Source organism: Heptranchias perlo, chromosome 9, assembly GCF_035084215.1.
Source record: "Heptranchias perlo isolate sHepPer1 chromosome 9, sHepPer1.hap1, whole genome shotgun sequence".
Classification (NCBI taxonomy): domain Eukaryota; kingdom Metazoa; phylum Chordata; class Chondrichthyes; order Hexanchiformes; family Hexanchidae; genus Heptranchias; species Heptranchias perlo.
Window position 1 is genome coordinate 14,083,011 of NC_090333.1, and position 19,898 is coordinate 14,102,908.

General features: G+C 42.5%; 1 protein-coding gene across 3 annotated transcripts in view; it reads left to right on the forward strand.

The window, feature by feature from the left end:
* LOC137325133 (heparan sulfate 2-O-sulfotransferase 1) overlaps positions 1-19,898 on the forward strand; it is a 195,689-nt gene that overhangs the window by 173,786 nt on the left and 2,005 nt on the right. Inside the window, exons 5-7 of one of the 3 annotated variants that reach the window (XM_067989877.1) lie at positions 6,198-6,295; positions 9,407-9,564; positions 17,811-18,812. In XM_067989877.1, coding sequence (XP_067845978.1) covers positions 6,198-6,295; positions 9,407-9,564; positions 17,811-18,517 — 963 coding nt within the window. In that variant the 3' untranslated portion in view covers positions 18,518-18,812. Of the gene's footprint in view, positions 1-6,197; positions 6,296-9,406; positions 9,565-10,983; positions 14,862-17,810; positions 18,813-19,898 lie in introns of those variants that run through there. The other 2 variants (XM_067989878.1, XM_067989879.1) reach the window with 2 other exon arrangements.

Genomic DNA, 19,898 nt, shown 5'->3' on the forward strand with positions numbered 1-19,898 from the left:
GCGCTGTATAAATGGTGGTTGTTGTTGTAGTACACACTTTTATGTTCAAAAGATACGATACAATTTTCTACATTACCTGTCCCAACTAAAATACCTTCATTTTTTTTCTCATTCATTAAGCCTAAATGCACAAGTGGGAATTGCCATCATGCAAGATGAGACAAGAACAGATCTAGCAGCTCAAAACTGGGCATCCATGAGGTGCTGTGGGCCATCAGCAGCAGAAGAATTATATTCCATCACAATCTGTAACCTCATGGCCCGGCATGTTCCTCACTCTACTATCACCAACAAGCCAGGGGATCAACCCTGGTTCAATGAGGAGAGTAGAAGAGCATGCCAGGAGCAGCACCAGGCATACCTAAAAATGAGGTGCCAACCTGGTGAAGCTACAACTCGGGGCTTACATGCATGCTAAACAGCGGAAGCAACATGCTATAGACAGAGCTAAGTGATTCCACGACCAACGGATCAGATCAAAGCTCTGCAGTCCTGCCACATCCAGTCGTGAATGGCGGTGGACAATTAAACAACTAACGGGAGGAGGAGGCTCTGTAAACATCCCCATCCTCAATGATGGCTGAGTCCAGCACGTGAGTGCAAAAGACAAGGCTGAAGCGTTTGCAACTATCTTCAGCCAGAAGTCCAGAGTGGATGATCCACCTCTGCCTCCTCCCGATATCCCCACCATCACAGAAGCCAGTCTTCAGCCAATTCGATTCACTCCACGTGATATCAAGAAACGGTTGAGTGCACTGGATACAGCAAAGGCTATGGGCCCCGACAACATCCCAGCTGTAGTGCTGAAGACTTGTGCTCCAGAACTAGCTGCGCCTCTAGCCAAGCTGTTCCAGTACAGCTACAACACTGGCATCTACCCGACAATGTGGAAAATTGCCCAGGTATGTCCTGTCCACAAAAAGCAGGACAAATCCAATCTGGCCAATTACCGCCCCATCAGTCTACTCTCAATCATCAGCAAAGTGATGGAAGGTGTCGTCGACAGTGCTATCAAGCGGCACTTACTCATCAATAACCTGCTCACCAGTGCTCAGTTTGGGTTCCGCCAGGACCACTCGGTTCCAGATCCCATTACAGCCTTGGTCCAAACATGGCCAAAAGAGCTGAATTCCAGAGGTGAGGTGAGAGTGACTGCCCTTGATATCAAGGCAGCATTTGACCGAGTGTGGTACCAAGGAGCCCTAGTAAAATTGAAGTCAATGGAATTCAGGGGGAAAACTCTCCAGTGGCTGGAGTCATACCTAGCACAAAGGAAGATGGTAGTGGTTGTTGGAGGCCAATCATCTCAGCCCCAGGACATTGCTGCAGGAGTTCCTCAGGGCAGTGTCCTAGGCCCAACCATCTTCAGCTGCTTCATCAATGACCTTCCCTCCATCATAAGGTCAGAAATGGGGATGTTTGCTGATTGCACAGTGCTCAGTTCCATTTGCAACCCCTCAAATAATGAAGCAGTCCAAGCCCGCATGCAGCAAGACCTGGACAACATCCAGGCTTGGGCTGATAAGTGGCAAGTAACATTCGCGCCAGACAAGTGCCAGGCAATGACCATCTCCAACAAGAGAGAGTCTAACCACCTCCCCTTGACATTCAACGGCATTACCATCGCCGAATCCCCCACCATCAACATCCTGGGCATCACCATTGACCAGAAACTGAACTGGACCAGCCATATAAATACTGTGGCTACGAGAGCAGGTCAGAGGCTGGGTATTCTGCGGCGAGTGACTCACCTCCTGACTCCCCAAAGCCTTTCCACCATCTACAAGGCACAAGTCAGGAGTGTGATGGAATACTCTGCACTTGCCTGGATGAGTGCAGCTCCAACAACACTCAAGAAGCTCGACACTATCCAGGACAAAGCAGCCTGCTTGATTGGCACCCCATCCACCACCCTACACATTCACTCCCTTCACCACCGGTGCACCATGGCTTCAGTGTGTACCATCCATAGGATGCACTGCAGCAACTCGCCAAGGCTTCTTCGACAGCACTTCCCAAACCCGCGACCTCTACCACCTAGAAGGACAAGAGCAGCAGGCACGTGGGAACAACACCACCTGCACGTTTCCCTCCAAGTCACACACCATCCCGACTTGGAAATATATCACCGTTCCTTCATCGTCGCTGGGTCAAAATCCTGGAACTCCCTTCCTAACCGCACTGTGGGAGAATCCTCACCACATGGACTGCAGCGGTTCAAGAAGGTGGCTCACCACCACCTTCTCAAGGGCAACTAGGGATGGGCAATAAGTGCTGGCCTCGCCAGCAACGCCCACATCCCATGAACGAATAAAAAAAATACCTTGCAGCACAGGATTTTTAGTTCTTCAAATTTGCTCCCTCCTTTCCTGAAGTCACTGCTATATTCCAATTGGGATATGGTTCATGGAAGCTGGTGGCCCTCAGGTGTCTTGTACATGTTAGTTTTGATGGGTTTTTTAACAGTGGAAGGCATCCCAGCTGAATTCAATCCTGTCTTCACCTGAAATTGACACATTTGCATTTCCCAGCAGAAGTCAGTAGACCGTGATCACTTTATTTCCTCTCTTCCCTACTCAAATGATGTTGTGGTGCATTGGAACACCCCAGCAGCTGCTCCAACAGAGACCAGAAATGAACCTGGGACATTTTTTTTTATCATTCGTTCATGGGGTGTGGGCGTCGCTGGTGAGACCAGCATTTATTGCCCATCCCTAATTGCCCTTGAGAAGGTGGTGGTGAGCCACCTTCTTGAACCGCTGCAGTCCGTGTGGTGAAGGTTCTCCCACAGTGCTGTTAGGAAGGGAGTTCCAGGATTTTGACCCAGCGACGATGAAGGAACGGCGATATATTTCCACGTCAGGATGGTGTATGAATTGGAGGGGAATGTACAGGAGGTGGTGTTCCCATCTGCCCGCTGCCCTTGTCCTTCTAGGTGGTAGAGGTCGCAGGTTTGGGAGGTACTGTCGAAGAAGCCTTGGCAAGTTGCTGCAGTGCATCCTGTGGATGGTGCACACTGCAGCCACAGTGCGCCGGTGGTGAAGGGTGTGAATGTGTAGGGTGGTGGATGGGGTGCCAATCAAACAGGCTGCTTTGTCCTGGATGGTGTTGAGCTTCTTGAATGTTGTTGGAGCTGCATTCATCCAGGCAAGTGGAGAGTATTCTGTCATACTCCTGACTTGTACCTTGTAGATGGTGGAAAGGCTTTGGGGAGTCAGGAGGTGAGTCACTTGCCGCAGAATACCCAGCCTCTGACCTGCTCTTGTAGCCACAGTATTTATGTGGCTGGTCCAGTTAAGTTTCTGGTCAATGGTGGCCCCCAGGATGTTGATGGTGAGGGATTCGGCGATGGAAGTGCAGTTGAATGTCATGGGGAGGTGGTTGGACTCTCTCTTGTTGGAGATGGTCGTTGCCTGGCACTTGTCTGGCGCGAATGTTACTTGCCACTTATTGGCCCAAGCCTGGATGTTGTCCAGGTCTTGCTGCATGCGGGCATGGACTGCTTCATTATCTGAGGGGTTGCGAATGGAACTGAACACTGTGCAATCATCAGCGAACATCCCCATCCTGACCTTAAGATGGGTCTAGGCAACCCATTTGACCATCAGCGAGCTAGTGCTGTCACAAAAACTTTTGGAATATGTGAGCATCTTGATACGGTGTTCTTCTCTTACCAAGAGAGAGTAACAAAGTGCAGTTCAGAACAAGGCCATATACTGTGCAGTGGGGGGAAGATCTCCATACCAAGATGCTCACATAGTGACTGTTGTCTCTTTATACCTGTTTAATGGTTAGTTATTCTCCCTATTAACTTGCCTCTGAGTCAGAAGATTGTGGTTCAAGTCCCACTCCAGAGACTTGAGCACAAATTCTAGGCTGACACTCCAGTGCAGTACTGAGGGAGTGCTACACTGTCTTTCAGATGAGCAGGGGAGTTATCCCCAGTCTCCGGGAAATATTTATCCATCAACCAACATCACTAAAACAGATTATCTGGTCATTATCACATTGCTGTTTGTGAGACTTTGCTGTACGCAAATTGGCTGCCGCATTTCCTACATTGCAACAGTGACTACACTTTAAAAGTAAATTGGCTGTAAAGCACTTTGGGATGTCCTGAGGTTGTGAAAGATGTTATATGAATGCAAGTCTTTCTTTTGTTTCCTTTTAGCTACCTGCCCACAGTCTAAAAGTAATTCTGTAGCTGTTTTTCCAAAAAGCTACTCGAGCTTTATCAAGTTGACTTGCCATGCTTCGGTTAAGATGCCATCTATCCTCAGTCAATGCCAACTTCTGCCTTCAAATCTGCATTAAATATCTATAAACATATGACATATATTCAGTGCTATCTGCCATCATCCTTCCACGTTTAGAAGTATGAAGCCACCTCCAAACAACAAAAGGGGTTGATGCACTGTACCGTTCACTGGAGATCACCCCTCGATACAAGGATAACTAAGTGAGATAGCTCCAGATGCTAATTATTAGTGTTATCATTCTTCAAGGAAGTGCACCTTGACCTTCAAGTCAGATAGGAAATCAAGTGTAACAAGGATTTCTGGAACTGTTCAAAGAAAGATGCACTGAATGAGCAGCTTTCTGCGTCACAATTGTGTGGCTAGGGAGAAGATGTCCACACTTACTGGCCTCCTCATCACTGATAAGCCTGCTTAATCTTCAAACTCTACAGTTTCATCCATTCCAAAAGTACAACACCCAACAGCACTCTGGTGATTTTTACCACCACTACCCATGTTGCAAAGCATTCATCTTGAGCTGAGCACTGGTTCTGATCCAGGTTAATAGTGACACAGACCCAAACAAGGGAAAGTTCCTTCAACCACTGGGTTCTGAATAACATCTTGCTCAAAAGTACAGTTCTGACATTAGTCCTTTGAACCTATGATTAGATTAACAGCTTTAGGTGGGGGGGTGGAAGGGTGGAATTAGCTTTTATGTTGGTATAGAATTTTTGGTGACCTTACACACTGTTTAGTGGTGGAGCCTTGTATCTTATTTGGTGCAAAGACAGGGTACTTCTCAATCTAATTTGTTTATGCAAAAATTGTATCCAAGTTTCACTTCCCTTGAGAAATCATGGTGCCGAAATTTTATCTGCCACCTCAATTTATTGCGTTGAAAGGAACTATCACTTTGCTAATATTCAGAGCTTCATTTTTTTTGTAGGACAAACCAAAGATTTATGCTGGTCCACAAAACTACGTGTGTTTTATGTGAAAATAAGGCTATGGGTGAACTCATAACTAAATCAAGGTTAGCAAACTGGAGTGCACCTTCTTATGTTGTTCTCTGGCAAGCCTAGATCTACCAGGGAAGGCCTGAGCTCCCTCTACTCACTTCAGGAAGCCAGTATGCAAAAGGTTCTTTGTGAAGGCTATCTCTAAGATGGCTATCTGTAAGGTAGCTATTAACGGCAGTTGATGTGCTTTCGCTGAACATCATTGTCCTCATCCAGCACATCAGGATGATTAGCACTTTGGCGCTACAGAACTCTCATCAAGTCTATAGATCTGTCCCAGTTTTTAATAATTCATACTTCTGTTTATGGAGGTTGAATGAATAAGGAAGCATGTTAATTAATTACCTATTGCAGATATAGTCGTCTTTTTAGAATTAAATTCAACTTTCACGTCCAAGACTCTCGTACCTATAGTAGTAATCAAAAAAAGCAAAAATCAACAACCTATCTTCTCAAATTCTAACAACTTGTGCTGCTAAACTGAATATTTGGAGAATGTACACTGCTTCAAAAATTAAATTTTATTGGGCTTAATCTAATAAAATTATCAAACATAGCTGGTGTTATAGTATTGAAGGAGTGGCAGGTCAATGAAACATTTTCAACCAGCAGTTCTCATCTTTTTTTAAAAAAAACTTTTGTTTGCTTAAATTTGTGGAAAAAAATTGGAATTCTGTTCCAAATAAGATTTAAGGCATCATAAGCATTTATTGCAGTGGTTTGGTTGATGTGTGGTTTGTTGCAGCCTGTTCAAAATTAATTGTGTTAAAGATCATGTAGAGTGTCTTAAGTTTGCAATACTGACTTTGACATCATGAGGTTTCTGAAGCATTAGTTTAAAAGCCTGAATTGACTGGTAGCACTTATTTCTGCTTGTACTGATTTACTGTTGGCTTGCAGCAATCTCTCTTCTTTCTTTCCCCCACCCCCATACCAGACATTTGATGAATGTGTTGCAGCTGGTGGGTCAGACTGTGCTCCAGAGAAACTTTGGCTTCAGATTCCTTTTTTTTGTGGTCACAGCTCAGAATGTTGGTAGGTACAATGGAAAAAATATAGTTCATAGAAGCTAGTGATGAATATGCTAATTATCTTTTTTTTTAAAAATCTGATTGCTATGTATTGTATGTTTTATTTGGTCGATCATGTGCTGCACCTTTATAAACATACTAATTCACAGAATGTCACAAAGATATAGTATGAACGTGCACTGCTAGGCAGTATTTTTCAAAGCATCAATCCATTCCACAAAAAGTATGATTTGCAAGTTGGGTTGAAATGCAGCCTGGTCTGATAGAGGCTGAAAATTCCCTCCTTACTGGTGGCCGCAAAGTCCTATACTGGATGAACTTGCGTGGTAAGAATGGGCACAGAGCACACAACTGCCCACATTTTGGCACTCAAATAACAATGGGGACTGTCGAGATCTTGGGTGTAACAGCAGATTTAGCATACTGTCCTTAATGGTGACAGATGCTATTCAACACAGATAATTGTAATGTCATTAGATTAGGTAGAAGATCTGAGAATGTGGATTACGGTTTTAATGTCCATGTACTTTAGGTAACAAAGCAGGATAGAGATCTGGGGATTTTGGTTAAAAGGAGGTAATTTTGAAGTTGTATGTGGTCACAGTAAGGCTGCATCTGGAGTATTGTGTTCCTTTTTCATTCCACATTGTAGGAAAGTTGTAGAATTATTAGAAGGCATCCAGAGGAGGCCACTGCTGTGTCCTGAACTTAAGAGGGCTGAGTTATGAGGAAAGATTGTCTACCCTGGAGGTTTACGATCTGACAAAGAGGATGAGGGAGGATCTTGATATAAGTCTCAGATTTATCATGGGTATGAAGAGTTCTTCTGTTGGATGCAAGATTCAAGGACATTGGGACACAGTTTAATGTCAAAAGAAAATAGGAAATATAGGCAACCATTTTTTTTAGGAAGAGGTTGATGGAATTATGAAACAAATTATTAGTAGGTGTGGTGGAACAAAAAATGGTATGTGATTTTTAAAGGACTGTGTGAATTCGTGTTGGGAAAGGGAATACACGGTAATTAGTTCCAGAATCACAGTGATGACCCTGATGGGATGTTTGGAAGAGTGGGCTAGAAGAACCAATGATTTTATCCTGCCCAAAACGTTATGTTCGTATGTTAATTTCTGGGGTTAGGGATTAGGTCTTGAATTCAATCTAGTCTGATGGGTTGAAAGTCCCTCACTCTGTAAGCTTCCATACATAAAATAGGTTTGGCCATTCTTGGTTACAGGCTTACATCACAAAACTGCCTGGTTTGGCACAAATTGTACTATATTGTCGATCTCACTTAGGGATGAAATGTGGATGAGTGCAGTGAAAAATAGAAACATTCTTATTAGTGCAGTAAGGGTGTACTTCTGAGGTTGCAGTTAAGGCACATTGTTGGGACAGACTAAGGAGAGTTTTACTCTGCATTGCTTATTGTTATCTTAGGTCAGTTGATAGCACTTGTGCTTCTGAGTCACAAAGCTGTGGGTGAGGCTGGATTCCTGGATTTGAGAACATAATCTAGGCTCCGGCTTCAGTGCAGTACTGAGCAAGTACTGTGAGGGGTCATCCTTTGGCTAGGACAATAAACTGAGGCACTGTTGGTACACAGGCAATAGTGTCCCAGATCCTATTAAAACATGTTGGAGTATAATCCGATACTGCACTTTATAAAGGTTTGGTAGGGCCTATGTTCACACCAGCAGTTTTCACATGTGGCCAGATCATGATCTGATTTGCCATCAAGGGAGGTCCTGATTAGAATCCATGTCGTTTTTTTCGTAAAAGGAGTACAAGCCATCTTGTGCCTGCCTACATGTTTTATGATATGTGGAGACATGATGGTTGGGGAGAAAATAGTGCTTTAGACATTTTTTTTTGCTCTTTTGAGTTCAATGTGGTTCTCCAAATCCTTATCCTGAGTGAAGGCTGTTTGCCATTGAAGTGCTGGGGTGTGATGTGTGGTGCAGAGGCTGGACTTTTCACAAGTTGCAGTGTTTCAGTGTTTATTAATAGGTAAGAATTTACTTTGTATAAGATTATTTTTTTTACTTTGTATAAGATTATTTTTTTTACTTTGTATAGGATGCAGATATTGCCTCTAAAGTTGCTTCTGATTTAATTTATAGACTGAGATTCTGATCAGCTTTGCACTACAGTGAAATAATGTGCGTGTTAGTATAATTCATCCTGTAGAAACTCTTATTTTAAGAAAATAAAGGATAAAACTTGCTTCACGGTCTAAGCTTTTGAATCCACGTAGAAAATTGCAGACCAGCTAACAGCCCCAGCATGATGGTAAATTGCTAGTGGTCATCATTAAACTTCAACTTTAAAACAAAACCTCTTTTGGTCATATTCAGGAGTGATCCTACTTCACTGGTCATTGACTTTATTAAGAGTTTTAAAATGGACTGTAGCAGTGTGGGATTTCACATCTCATGCACAGCCAGAAGTTTAGGATATCCAGAATGCCGGTCAGAAGAGGTCCACTGGGGTATCGCAGGCTGATCACAGCAACAGTAGCAATAACTTGGACTTTTGCATCAGCAGCTATTTTACAGGAATGTCCACATTGTGAGATTTTTTAAAAATTATATTATGCCGTTAGCCAATAATCACACATCACACATTTTTAGTTTGACCGGGTATGGTAAAACTATTATGTAACTAGGTACAACTCTAAAGTACATTCTGATGTAAATTGCATCTTATTTGAAAGTGTAAGAATTGTAGCTCTCAATAGGATATATGTTAATCGTAAATGTGCAGAATATGCCTGTGGTTTTCCATTGACCCTGCTAATGACTAGCTGGCTGTGAATAGTACGTAATACAGGCTGCACAGTGATCAGTAACAGCATTTGCCAGAGTGTCAGTAAACATACCTGGCTTGAAGGTCCACGGTTGCAAATAAAGCTCATTGTTCACCTTGGTGAAAAGAGTGGCACCTGTGACCTATTTCCTAAACACCACTGTTTTTAATAAGATTGCAACACTGACAGTCAAGAAAGAGATTAATTACTTGTCCTATTCTAGTTGCAATTAAAGTGGTTAAGGATCTGCGCAAATCCTTTTTCTGCCTGCAGTCTACCCACCATCATTACTCTCTGTCATTATAGGAATGTTGGAAGCAAATGGGCTTTGGAGCAAGCCAAATACAACCTGGTTAACGAGTATCTCCTCGTTGGGGTAACAGAGGAGTTGGAAGACTTTATAATGCTCCTGGAGGCAGCCTTGCCACGCTTCTTTAGAGGAGCAACAGAACTGTATCGTACAGGTCAGTCAGAAAATGATATGTACTTGGAAATAATATCTTACAGTATTGTAAAATATCCTCATTTTAGTTCTAGAATTTAGAAAAATGGCTTTTGAGTGTCTAATCTATGTGTGTGTGTGTGTGTGTGTATATTATTTATATATATAAAATCATTCTAAGATCTTGCTAGATTCAATTTGCACATTACAGGTGGCTAATAGGGAGAGGTGCATTTTGGAGGGCTGTAGTATTATAAAAAAAACAAATTTATTTGGTATGAAATGGAGGTGAGTATTTGGTATGAAATGGAGGTGAGAGCCACCAATTTTAATATTCAACATTTTATTTCTGGCGCAGTTTTCTCTAGCTGTATTTGAACTGGATCATTTCTGAGATCCCAAGCGATACTGTAGGTTGAAGCAGCTATAACTAAAAGTTACTCGATAAAGGTTGTACACAGGCAGCATGCTGGTGCAGTACGTATTGAGTGAGGATCCACAGGCTTGATCCTCCCACCCCAGTGAGTTTACAGTCAGTAACATCTCTGTGAGGAGATGCTGAGCTAGGGTACAAGCCAGGCACCTTCCACAGAGGAAGGAAACCAGAGGGGAAGTGATTACCATGCTGTTGTCATGTATCTCCTCATAGCCGATCCACATCAGCAATGGTTGTTGTCCAAAGAGACCAAAGGCAAGTTACAGATAAACACCATTCCCCTCCATTTACTTAAAAAAAATACATTTGCTTTTGAAACAGATGTAATCTTCCTAGCAACTGTTGTAACCTTAACCACTTTATATAACATATGTCAGAATTCTAACCCTTAAAATATTCAAAAATGTTTTACTCCATTTCTATCGCTGTTAAAATATCCCTGGCCAATCTCTTAAGTGGCAGTTGGGGGGGTGGTGGTGGTGGTGGGAGGTGCACAGTTAGCCTCAGCCCCTCAAGCTGGAGATGTGGGTAAATTGAACCAAGGTTTCCATTGATCATCACTATCCATTGAGACTTGCTGGAAGTGTATGTGTTAAGTGAGGGCAGGATCGGTCTTTACTGTGATTGTGACCTGATGTTTAATTCTGGGTAACATCAAGAATAGCCATTTGAGTGAGATGCTGTTAGGCCACCTGCTGTGGAAGCTTTTTTCAACACTGCCTTCTCTGAAAAGGGAAAAATCAGAGGGAAAATAGGAAGAGAAAAATATTGACAAATACAACCCTTTTCTATAAGATTTCTGCTGCTCTTTTGACTGTAAGGAAACTTACAAAATCTTAGTAATATTCCTTCATTAGTAATATTTTCTGCTTCAACTAATCTGTAACATTTATATTTTTCAAACTGAAGCGAAACCTACAGAGTTAATTTGTGTAGATGCACATTGAAAACTAAAAACTCTTATGCTGCCCTTTGTTTCTGGCTTCCCTCTTCATGCGCAAACAGGAAAGAAATCTCATCTAAGAAAAACAACAGAGAAGAAACTGCCTACTAAAGAAACCATTGCTAAACTGCAGCTGTCTGAGATCTGGAAAATGGAAAATGAGTTCTACGAGTTTGCTCTGGAACAATTTCAGTTCATTAGAGCTCACGCAGTGAGGGAAAAGGATGGCGAACTTTACCTCCTTAGCCAGAACTTTTTCTATGAAAAAATCTATCCTAAAACAAACTAAGAACAGTTTTCACTGTAGTCACCTGAAGAACTGCATCAAAAAATGTCTTTCTGCTGAATCTGTTGCAACCTTGAAGAACAGCCCAATGATGTTTTTTTCCAATAAAAGCAGAAAAGGAATCTTGGTCTGCAGTTTGTATCAAATCTGCTGTGAACCACTTCCATCTTAAAGATTTTAGGGCCATGAATTCAATGTATTAATGGACAAATGAGCAAGCAAATCCATTTACACAAACCATGCACCAATTGTGTAGATGGCATTCTGTCATTATTACTAATCAGATTGTGGTATGTTTTAGGGATTCCTGTGTCTTGTAAACTTTTACCTGTAGAACTATTTTTACTAGGGTGCTTTCTAAAGTGTTTCAAAGTATTGTAATTTCAGAGTAAGAAAAAAAAAAAAATGCTGTACATATTGCACATTTTATGTGTTTGGACCAAAAGGTTACAAAAGAAAGTTTGAAGTATTTATTTTGCACCAGTTTTGTTACAGGTGGTGTAATTGAAAACATCACATCCAATATACCGTACATCCTTTTGCTAGGTACTTGATACCTTGTAGACTGTGTCGATTTAGATTTGTAGACTAACGTTTCCTCAGTTGTTTGTATCATGGAGAATAATATAAAAAGGTCAAGGGCAAACATGCACTACAGAGACCGGGAAGTTACAGGGACGCCATCTTGGAGAGTGCACTGCATAGAGCTTTTGTTGGCACACCCCTGCAGTTAGAAAGGTAACATTTTTAAACAAATAAGAGTTTGCCTGGTGGCGAGTGATATTCAGACTGTTAATTAATCTCGCCAATGCCTGATTTCTTTTCTGGTTAAGACAGTGTTGATAGGTTTTCACTGTTATTTTCCAACCCCAATTTTAAAAGTTATTTAGAGTAATGTGCTGCATTCCTTAATGTTTTTTAAATGTACTTTTCTCACAAATGCAATGATTTATCCTGTAGGCTTGTTATGTTTTCAGTGAGGGAACTGTGCTGCTGAAATCATGAAATCATCCTTGTATTCAGTCTCTCAACTGAATGCTACCAATTGAATAAATCCTCCCCCAACCCCTGCACATGGTGAGATTTGTGATCGAAGAACCTTTTTGAAGATATTTCACTGATTATAAAATTTAGCTAAAGAGGGACTGATTTATTGAGGCAGTAACTTGGAGTTGAGCGCTCTCTAAGATTAGGCATTTTTTTCCTCTGGATTTTGTTTCGTCCCGATTGAAAACTTGCCTTCCTCCAAGATAAATCAAACTATAGTTGTAGACAAGTTAATACCGTCCATAGGACTTATTGGGCTGGATTTTCCGCCAGGTGGTAAAGCCATCAGAGTTGGGGTGGATAGCACATCCACTCACTGTCCTAGCCATGTTGTGACCCAGCCCATTTTTCTCAGTTGTAATCAATTATATATGCAGAGTGGATTCCCTGCGGTATTGCTGCTCCATGGAGGGAATTTACCACTACAAACTCACTGCAGCACCAGAAAGAGGAGGAGCAATAGTTAAAGGGGACAGAAGCTCCCGAAGATATCATAGATATTATAGAATCTTGCAGCACAGATTGAAGTGCAACATCATTAAAATGGTCCTGAATGAGCCCACATCAAACCTGCTAGCAGTGGGAGGGCTGCAGGCTGAGTACTGCCACCCATGTTCTTGCTGTGGGTCGGCGGGGCAAAGGAAGGGAGCATAGGAACAGGAGGAGGCCATTTAGTCCCTTGAGCCTGTTCCGCCATTCAGTGAGGTCATGGCTGATTTGTGACCTAACTCCATTTACCTGCCTTATCCCTTAATACCTCTGGTTAACAAAAATCTATCCATCTCAGATTTAAAATTAACAATTGAGCTAGCATGAACTGCCATTTGCGGAAGAGCGTTCCAAATTTCTACCACCCTTTGCGTATAGAAGTATTTCCTAACTTCACTCCTGAAATTTTTAGGCTATGTTCCCTAGCTCTAGACTCCCCAACCAGCAGAAATAGTTTCTCTCTATCTACCTTATCAGTTCCCCTTAATATTTTAAAAACTTCAATAAAATCACCCCTTAATCTTCTAAATTTCAAGGAATACAACCCTAGTTTGTGTAATCTCTCCTCATAATTTAATCCTTAGTGTCCAGATATCATTCTAGTAAATCTACGCTGCACTCCCTCCAAGGCCAATATATTCTTCCGAAGGTTCAGTGCCCAGAACTGAACACAGTACTCCAGGTATGGTCTAACCGGGGCTTTGTATAGCTATAGCATAACTTCTATCCCCTTGTATTCTAGTCCTCTAGGTATAAAGGCCAGCATTCCAATAGCCTTTTTGATTATTTTCTGTACCAGTCCTTGATATTTTAATGATCTATGTACATGGACCCCTAAGTCTCCTTGTACCTTCACTGTTCTGAGCTTTTGACCATTTAGAAAGTACTCTGATCTATCCTTTTTAGATCCAAAGTGGATGACCTCACACTTGCCTATATTGAAATCCATTTGCCATAGTTTTGCCCATTCACGTAATCTATTAATATATCTATTATTTTATGCTTCCATCTACGCTGCTTCGAATTTGGCTAGTTTTCCTAGCCCCTCTTTTTGCCATTGTTTAAATGGCTGGGAAGCCGAGATACTGGTGTGGAGGGAGGATGAAAATGAGGTCCAATTTAAGGGCGTAGATTAGGTGATAGGCCTCCCCACCTAATTTTCCCTGCTGCAACAGTTTGCCAGAAGAAAATCCAGCCAATTAAATTGCAAGGAAAGAAAAGTATAAGCAAGAAGTCAGATGTTCACCTAATCAGCAGGGAAAATAGGTGTAGATTAGCAAAGGTGTGATCTAACCAGGAGATATTGGGCTGACATTCAACAGCTTTTGGATGTTGGAGTGGAAGCAACAAAATTGTAATACATAGAAATTCACAGAACTTACGGCACAGAAACAGGCTATTGGGTCCAAATGGTCTGTGCCGATGTTTATGTTCCACACGAGTCTCCTCCCATCATATACTTGAAATACTTTCCCATTGCTGAGAAGGCTCTCCTGTGCATTCAGTTAAGAATCATGTGTTCAACTTCATAGTCCTTTTTGTATTATCTCTCTGATATGGAACTGCTGATGACTATAAGGTGCTGTAATCCCTGCACACTGACAACAATGGGGGGGCGGTATTCAGCAACATTAACCACTATAAAATAAGTTTCATAAATTTATTGCATATCTGGTTTGGGGGTTCTCAATATTTGGTGTTAAAAGATTTCTAAGCTTTTAGATGTTTGGTGTATATTTAGAGGTGGAGTTAAATTTATGTTCTGATGTATGATTGGTGTTATTCCCAGCATTGTTTCCCATCATGTAAGGAGCATAGCGTTGGAGCTGAAGGCATGAATAGATAAGGTACAGAATGTAAATACTGGGAAAACATGGATTGTGCTCTATATAACTGTTTAAAACACAAGCAGCTGAATAGTGCCTTCTTCATCACAATCCATGTTGTAAAAAGTGTACATTTGAATTCATTTGTGCATTGTAAACAACAACACAGTCTTGACATTTTGTGTAGAATCAGTTAGAGATGATATGTTTTCTCCTTTAAGGTTTTTTTTTGGTTTGTAACTTTTCAGTTTTCCTGATGCAAATGCTCTTCAATAAATAAACCTGTACGAAACTTTTGCATTGTAATTTATATGCACAGTAGCCACTCCCCCGTGGCTCTGTGATGTATCCTGCTTCAGAGATGGCTTCCAAAGACAGTTTTGAAGAGTATCGACAGAATTGTTTCTTGAACTTCTGTGAAACTATTACAGTGAATATACAGTCCTATATATGATTGAAAATGTCTGCAGTACTGCACAAAAATCCTTATGTGATTGTGCTGCAGGACTTGGGTACGAATCTAATGTGGTACTGAGGAAGTGCTGCATTCTCAGAGGTGCCGTCTTTTACAGAGGTTCTGTCTGCCCGTTCTGGTGATTCAGGTGAATGTTAAAAATCCCAAGCAATATTTCAGGAAGAGCAGGGAGTTCCCCCTGGCATGGCCCCCATCTTCACTCCCTCAAGTCCAAGAGGGCACAGACTTGAGCATATTTGATGCACAGCTGGTTTAGCCATCCATCGCCAGATCTGGCTGAACCACATCAAGTGCTATCTGGCTATGCTCTCTTCTGCCAAAACTGCCTATTACTCCAGGATCATCCTGGAAAGCAAAGATAACCCCTGACTTTTCTCCACGACCAATCGTTTCATTAAACCTTTCTTCCCTGCCTCCTCCACCTCACCTCCAACAACAAATGCGAGGGGTTCATGGACTTCTTTATCACTAAGATTGAGACCATCCATTCAGTTGCCATTGCTGCTTCCCCTCTTCCCTTTGCCCACCATGTCAAATCTCCCACCCTGCCCTACCCCTGATTCTGCTTCTTTCTGGAGTTTCTCTACTATCTACCTTCATGCCTGCTCCAATCTCATCTTGACCATTAGATCCACCTCCTGGTCCCTTGACTGCATTCCCACTAAATTGCTGATCGGCTAACTTCCCTTCCTGGCTCCCATGCTAGCTGATATTGTGAATGGTTTCCTCTCCTCAGCTACTGTGCCACTCACTTTCAAAACCTGCCACCATGCTGCCCTCAAAAAAAAAAAAAACACATCCTTGACCCCTCTATTCATGCCTGATCTCAACCTCCCTTAAACATGTTTTCACCTCCCAAATCCATGCTCATCTTCCCTGCAACTCCACCTTTGAATATCTCTAATCTGGCTTGTGCGGTGAGTGCTGACTCTGCATACCTTCAAAAGAGAGCTGGACTAGATCCAGGCTGGGATGGAGATAATGTAAGTATGAAAAATCTGGTCTCCTGGACTAGTTTTGATAGTCAAAGGGCCTCCCAGATCAATTTTCCAGACTCATTTTCCCTATTTGGCCATGTGTTTTTAATTTTTTTTGCCTCTCTTAGGAGATTACACGGTCACTGGTGGATAGGGAGTGCGTAACCATACCTATGTGGAACAAGCTTGATAGACCAGGTGGTCTTTTCCTGCCCATCAGTTTCGCTTGGTTCCACTCTTAACTATTCGACTGCAGTCAGAGCATCTCCAGCAATGGCCTTTCTTTCCTCCCCCACAACATTGCTTCTGGAGTCTCCCAAGGACCTATTCTTAGCCTCCTCCTATTCCTCATCTACATGCTGCTCCTTGGTGACATTCTCTGCAGACATGAAGTTAGCTTCCACATAAACAATGGCGACACTGAGCTCTACCTCTTCATCTCTCTTGACCCCTCCACTGCCTTTCTATTATTAGACTACTTGTCTGACATCCGATCTTGATGAGTTGCAATTTCCTCCAGTTAAACATTGGGAAGACTGAATCTATTGTCTTCGGCTCCCCCCACAAACTCCGCACCTTGCCTTTAATTTCATTTCCCCCCCCTGCCCCGGGGCCATTATCTCCTGCTGGACCTGATTGTTTGCATCCCCAGTATCCTATATGATCCTGAGCTGAGCTTCTGACCCCATATCTTCTCTGTTGCAAAGGCCAACTACTACTACCTCCATGACATCATCCTTCCCTACGTCCCTTCATCTGCTGAAACCCTCAACTATGTCTTTGTCACCTCCAGACTCCCATCCTCCACCCTCCATAAACTCATCCAAAGTTCTGTTGCCTATACCCTAGCCTGCATTTAGTCTTGCTCACCCATCACTCCTGTGCTCACTAGCCTACATTGTCTCCCAAAGAGTCCCCCAAAGCCTTAAATTTAAAATTCTCATCCTTGTGTTTAAATTTCTTCATGGTCTTGCCCCTCTCTATCTCTGTCCCCCCTCCCCCCGGGACACTCTGTGCCTCTGACTCTGGTCTCTTCTGAACTCTCCCGTCACCCCACCATTGGCAGTGGTGCCTTCAACCGCCTAGGCACCATGCTCTGGAATTCCCATCATAAGCCTCTCCACTTCTCCGTCGTCTTTTTTAAAATCTTCCTTAAAGCCACCTCTTTTGGTCACCCCTCTTAATATCTCCTCCTTTGGCTCGGCATTTCTTCTGTCATACACCTCTCTGTATTGCCTCAGGAAGTTTTTCTACATTAAAGGTGCTATATAAATGGGGGGAAAAAAATTAAGTTACATAGAGTCTACAGCACAGAAACAGGCCATTCAGCCCAACGGGTCTATACTGGTGTTTATGGCTCCACACGAGTCTTTTGGTGTCTTGGCCAATTTTTCTCTCAACCATTGTCGCCCAAAACTGATAAACTGGTTGTTCATTTCATTACTATTTCAGATCATGTGTGCAAAATGTATCCTGTATTTTCCTGCATAGCAATAGTTGCTGTGCTTCAAAATTATTTAATCTATGTGAAGTGCTATGAGAATTTCTGAGCGAGATGATAAGGTGTTGTATATGGTCTTTTCTGTGTAATGCTCTTACAATCCTGGAGTGTTAATTCAACAATGTCAGTAATTAAAAGTCATTTTTTTTAATGCCTGGAGATCATCCCAGGTTCTTCTGCAATAATATAGAATATATTCTTAACTCGGGGTTCCTGAACCTGCAGATTTTTCTTCTATTATACTGCAACGGTATAACATTTGTAAGTCTATGCGATTTTTTGCTGTAGACCTCCTCAGGAGACTAACACGGGACGCAACCAACAGAGTACCCTTTGTCGTCCAGTACTTCCCTGGAGCGGAGAAACTACGCCATGTTCTCCGCAGCCTTCAACATGTCATCAATGAGGACAAACACCTCGCTATGGCCATCCCCACACCTCCACTACTCGCCTTTAAACAGCCACCCAACCTCAAACAGACCATCGTTCGCAGCAAACTACCTAGCTTTCAAGAGAACAGCGTCCACGACGCCACACAACCCTGCCACGGTAACCTCTGCAAGACATGCCAGATCATCGACACAGATACCACCATCACACGAGATGACACCACCCACCAGGTGCATGGTTCATACTCCTGTGACTCAGCCAACGTTGTCTACCTCATACGTTGCAGGAAAGGATGCCCCAGAGCATGGTACATTGGCGAGACCATGCAGACGCTGCGACAACGGATGAACGGACACCGCGCAACAATCGCCAAACAGGAGGGTTCCCTCCCAGTCGGGGAACACTTCAGCAGTCATGGACATTCATCCACCGACCTTCGGGTAAGCGTACTCCAAGGCGGCCTTCGAGACACACGACAACGCAAAATCGTCGAGCAGAAATTGATAGCCAAGTTCCGCACCCATGAGGACGGCCTCAACCGGGATCTTGGGTTCATGTCACGCTACACGTTACCCCACCAGCGAACAAATGTTATCTGTTTTTAATATAATGGGTCATTTGCTGGCTCTCTCTGCCTTCCGGATGTTTCTGCCTCTGTTTTTTTTTCTCTGTTTTTTTTCCCTGTTTGTTTTTTTGTTGAATGTGTATTCGGAGGTTCTGCAGGTAACACCTCTCTGTCTGAACACGGTGATTGCCTTGGCAACGGGCAGTTGCAGGGGCAGTCTGTAAACACCATGTATTATTGTTCAATATGTATAAATGCGTAGGCTTCAAGGAGATCTTGAAACATTTGCCTGAGGAAGGAGAAAATCTCCGAAAGCTTGTGAATTTAAAATAAAATTGCTGGACTATAACTTGGTGTTGTAAAATTGTTTACAATTGTCAACCCCAGTCCATCACCGGCATCTCCACATCATGACTACTTATTTTGGGTCTGGTTTTCAGATTGAAGCCAAGTTTCAGTTAACCTAACACCAGACCTGTGAAATGTATTACATTACTTAGCTAAGAAGATACTGCAAGCTGTTGAAACACGTTTGGAACTATTCATAAAACCAGCATTATGAAGAGCGTTTCATACATTCCTCTTGCTGTTACAATTTTTCAGTATAAAGATAGCTGAGAAGCAGGGCTGGCTGAGGGGTGAGCCATGACATGAGAATAAAAACAATCCACCTTTTATTTTGTATTGAAACAATAGAAACAGACTGTACTTGTATATAAAACAGATCCTGTTATAAATAACTAATATAAATTATTAACTATGAAGGCATGATGACACAAAGATTGGTGGCATTGTAAGCAGTGTAGATGAAAACGTAAAATTACAAAGGGATATTGATAGATTAGGTGAATGGGCAAAACTGTTGCAAATGGAACTCAATGTAGGCAAATGTGAGGTCATCCACTTTGGATCAAAAAAGGATAGAACAGGGTACTTTCTTAATGGTAAAAAGTTAAAAACAGTGGATGTCCAAAGGGACTTAGGGGTTCAGGTACATAGATCATTGAAGTTTCATAAACAGGTGCAGAAAATAATTAATGAGGCTAATGGAATGCTGGCCTTTATATCTAGAGGACTGGAGTACAAGGGGGCAGAAGTTATGCTGCAGCTATACAAAACCCTGGTTAGACCACACCTGGAGTACTGTGAGCAGTTCTGGGCACCGCACCTTCGGAAGGACATATTGGCCTTGGAGGGAGTGCAGCGTAGGTTTACTAGAATGATACCCGGACTTCAAGGGTTAAGTTACGAGGAGAGATTACACAAAGTGGGGTTGTATTCTCTCGAGTTTAGAAGGTTAAGGGGTGATCTGATCGAAGTTTATAAGATATTAAGGGGAACAGATAGGGTGGATAGAGAGAAACTATTTCTGCTGGTTGGGGATTCTAGGAGTAGGGGGCACAGTCTAAAAATTAGAGCCA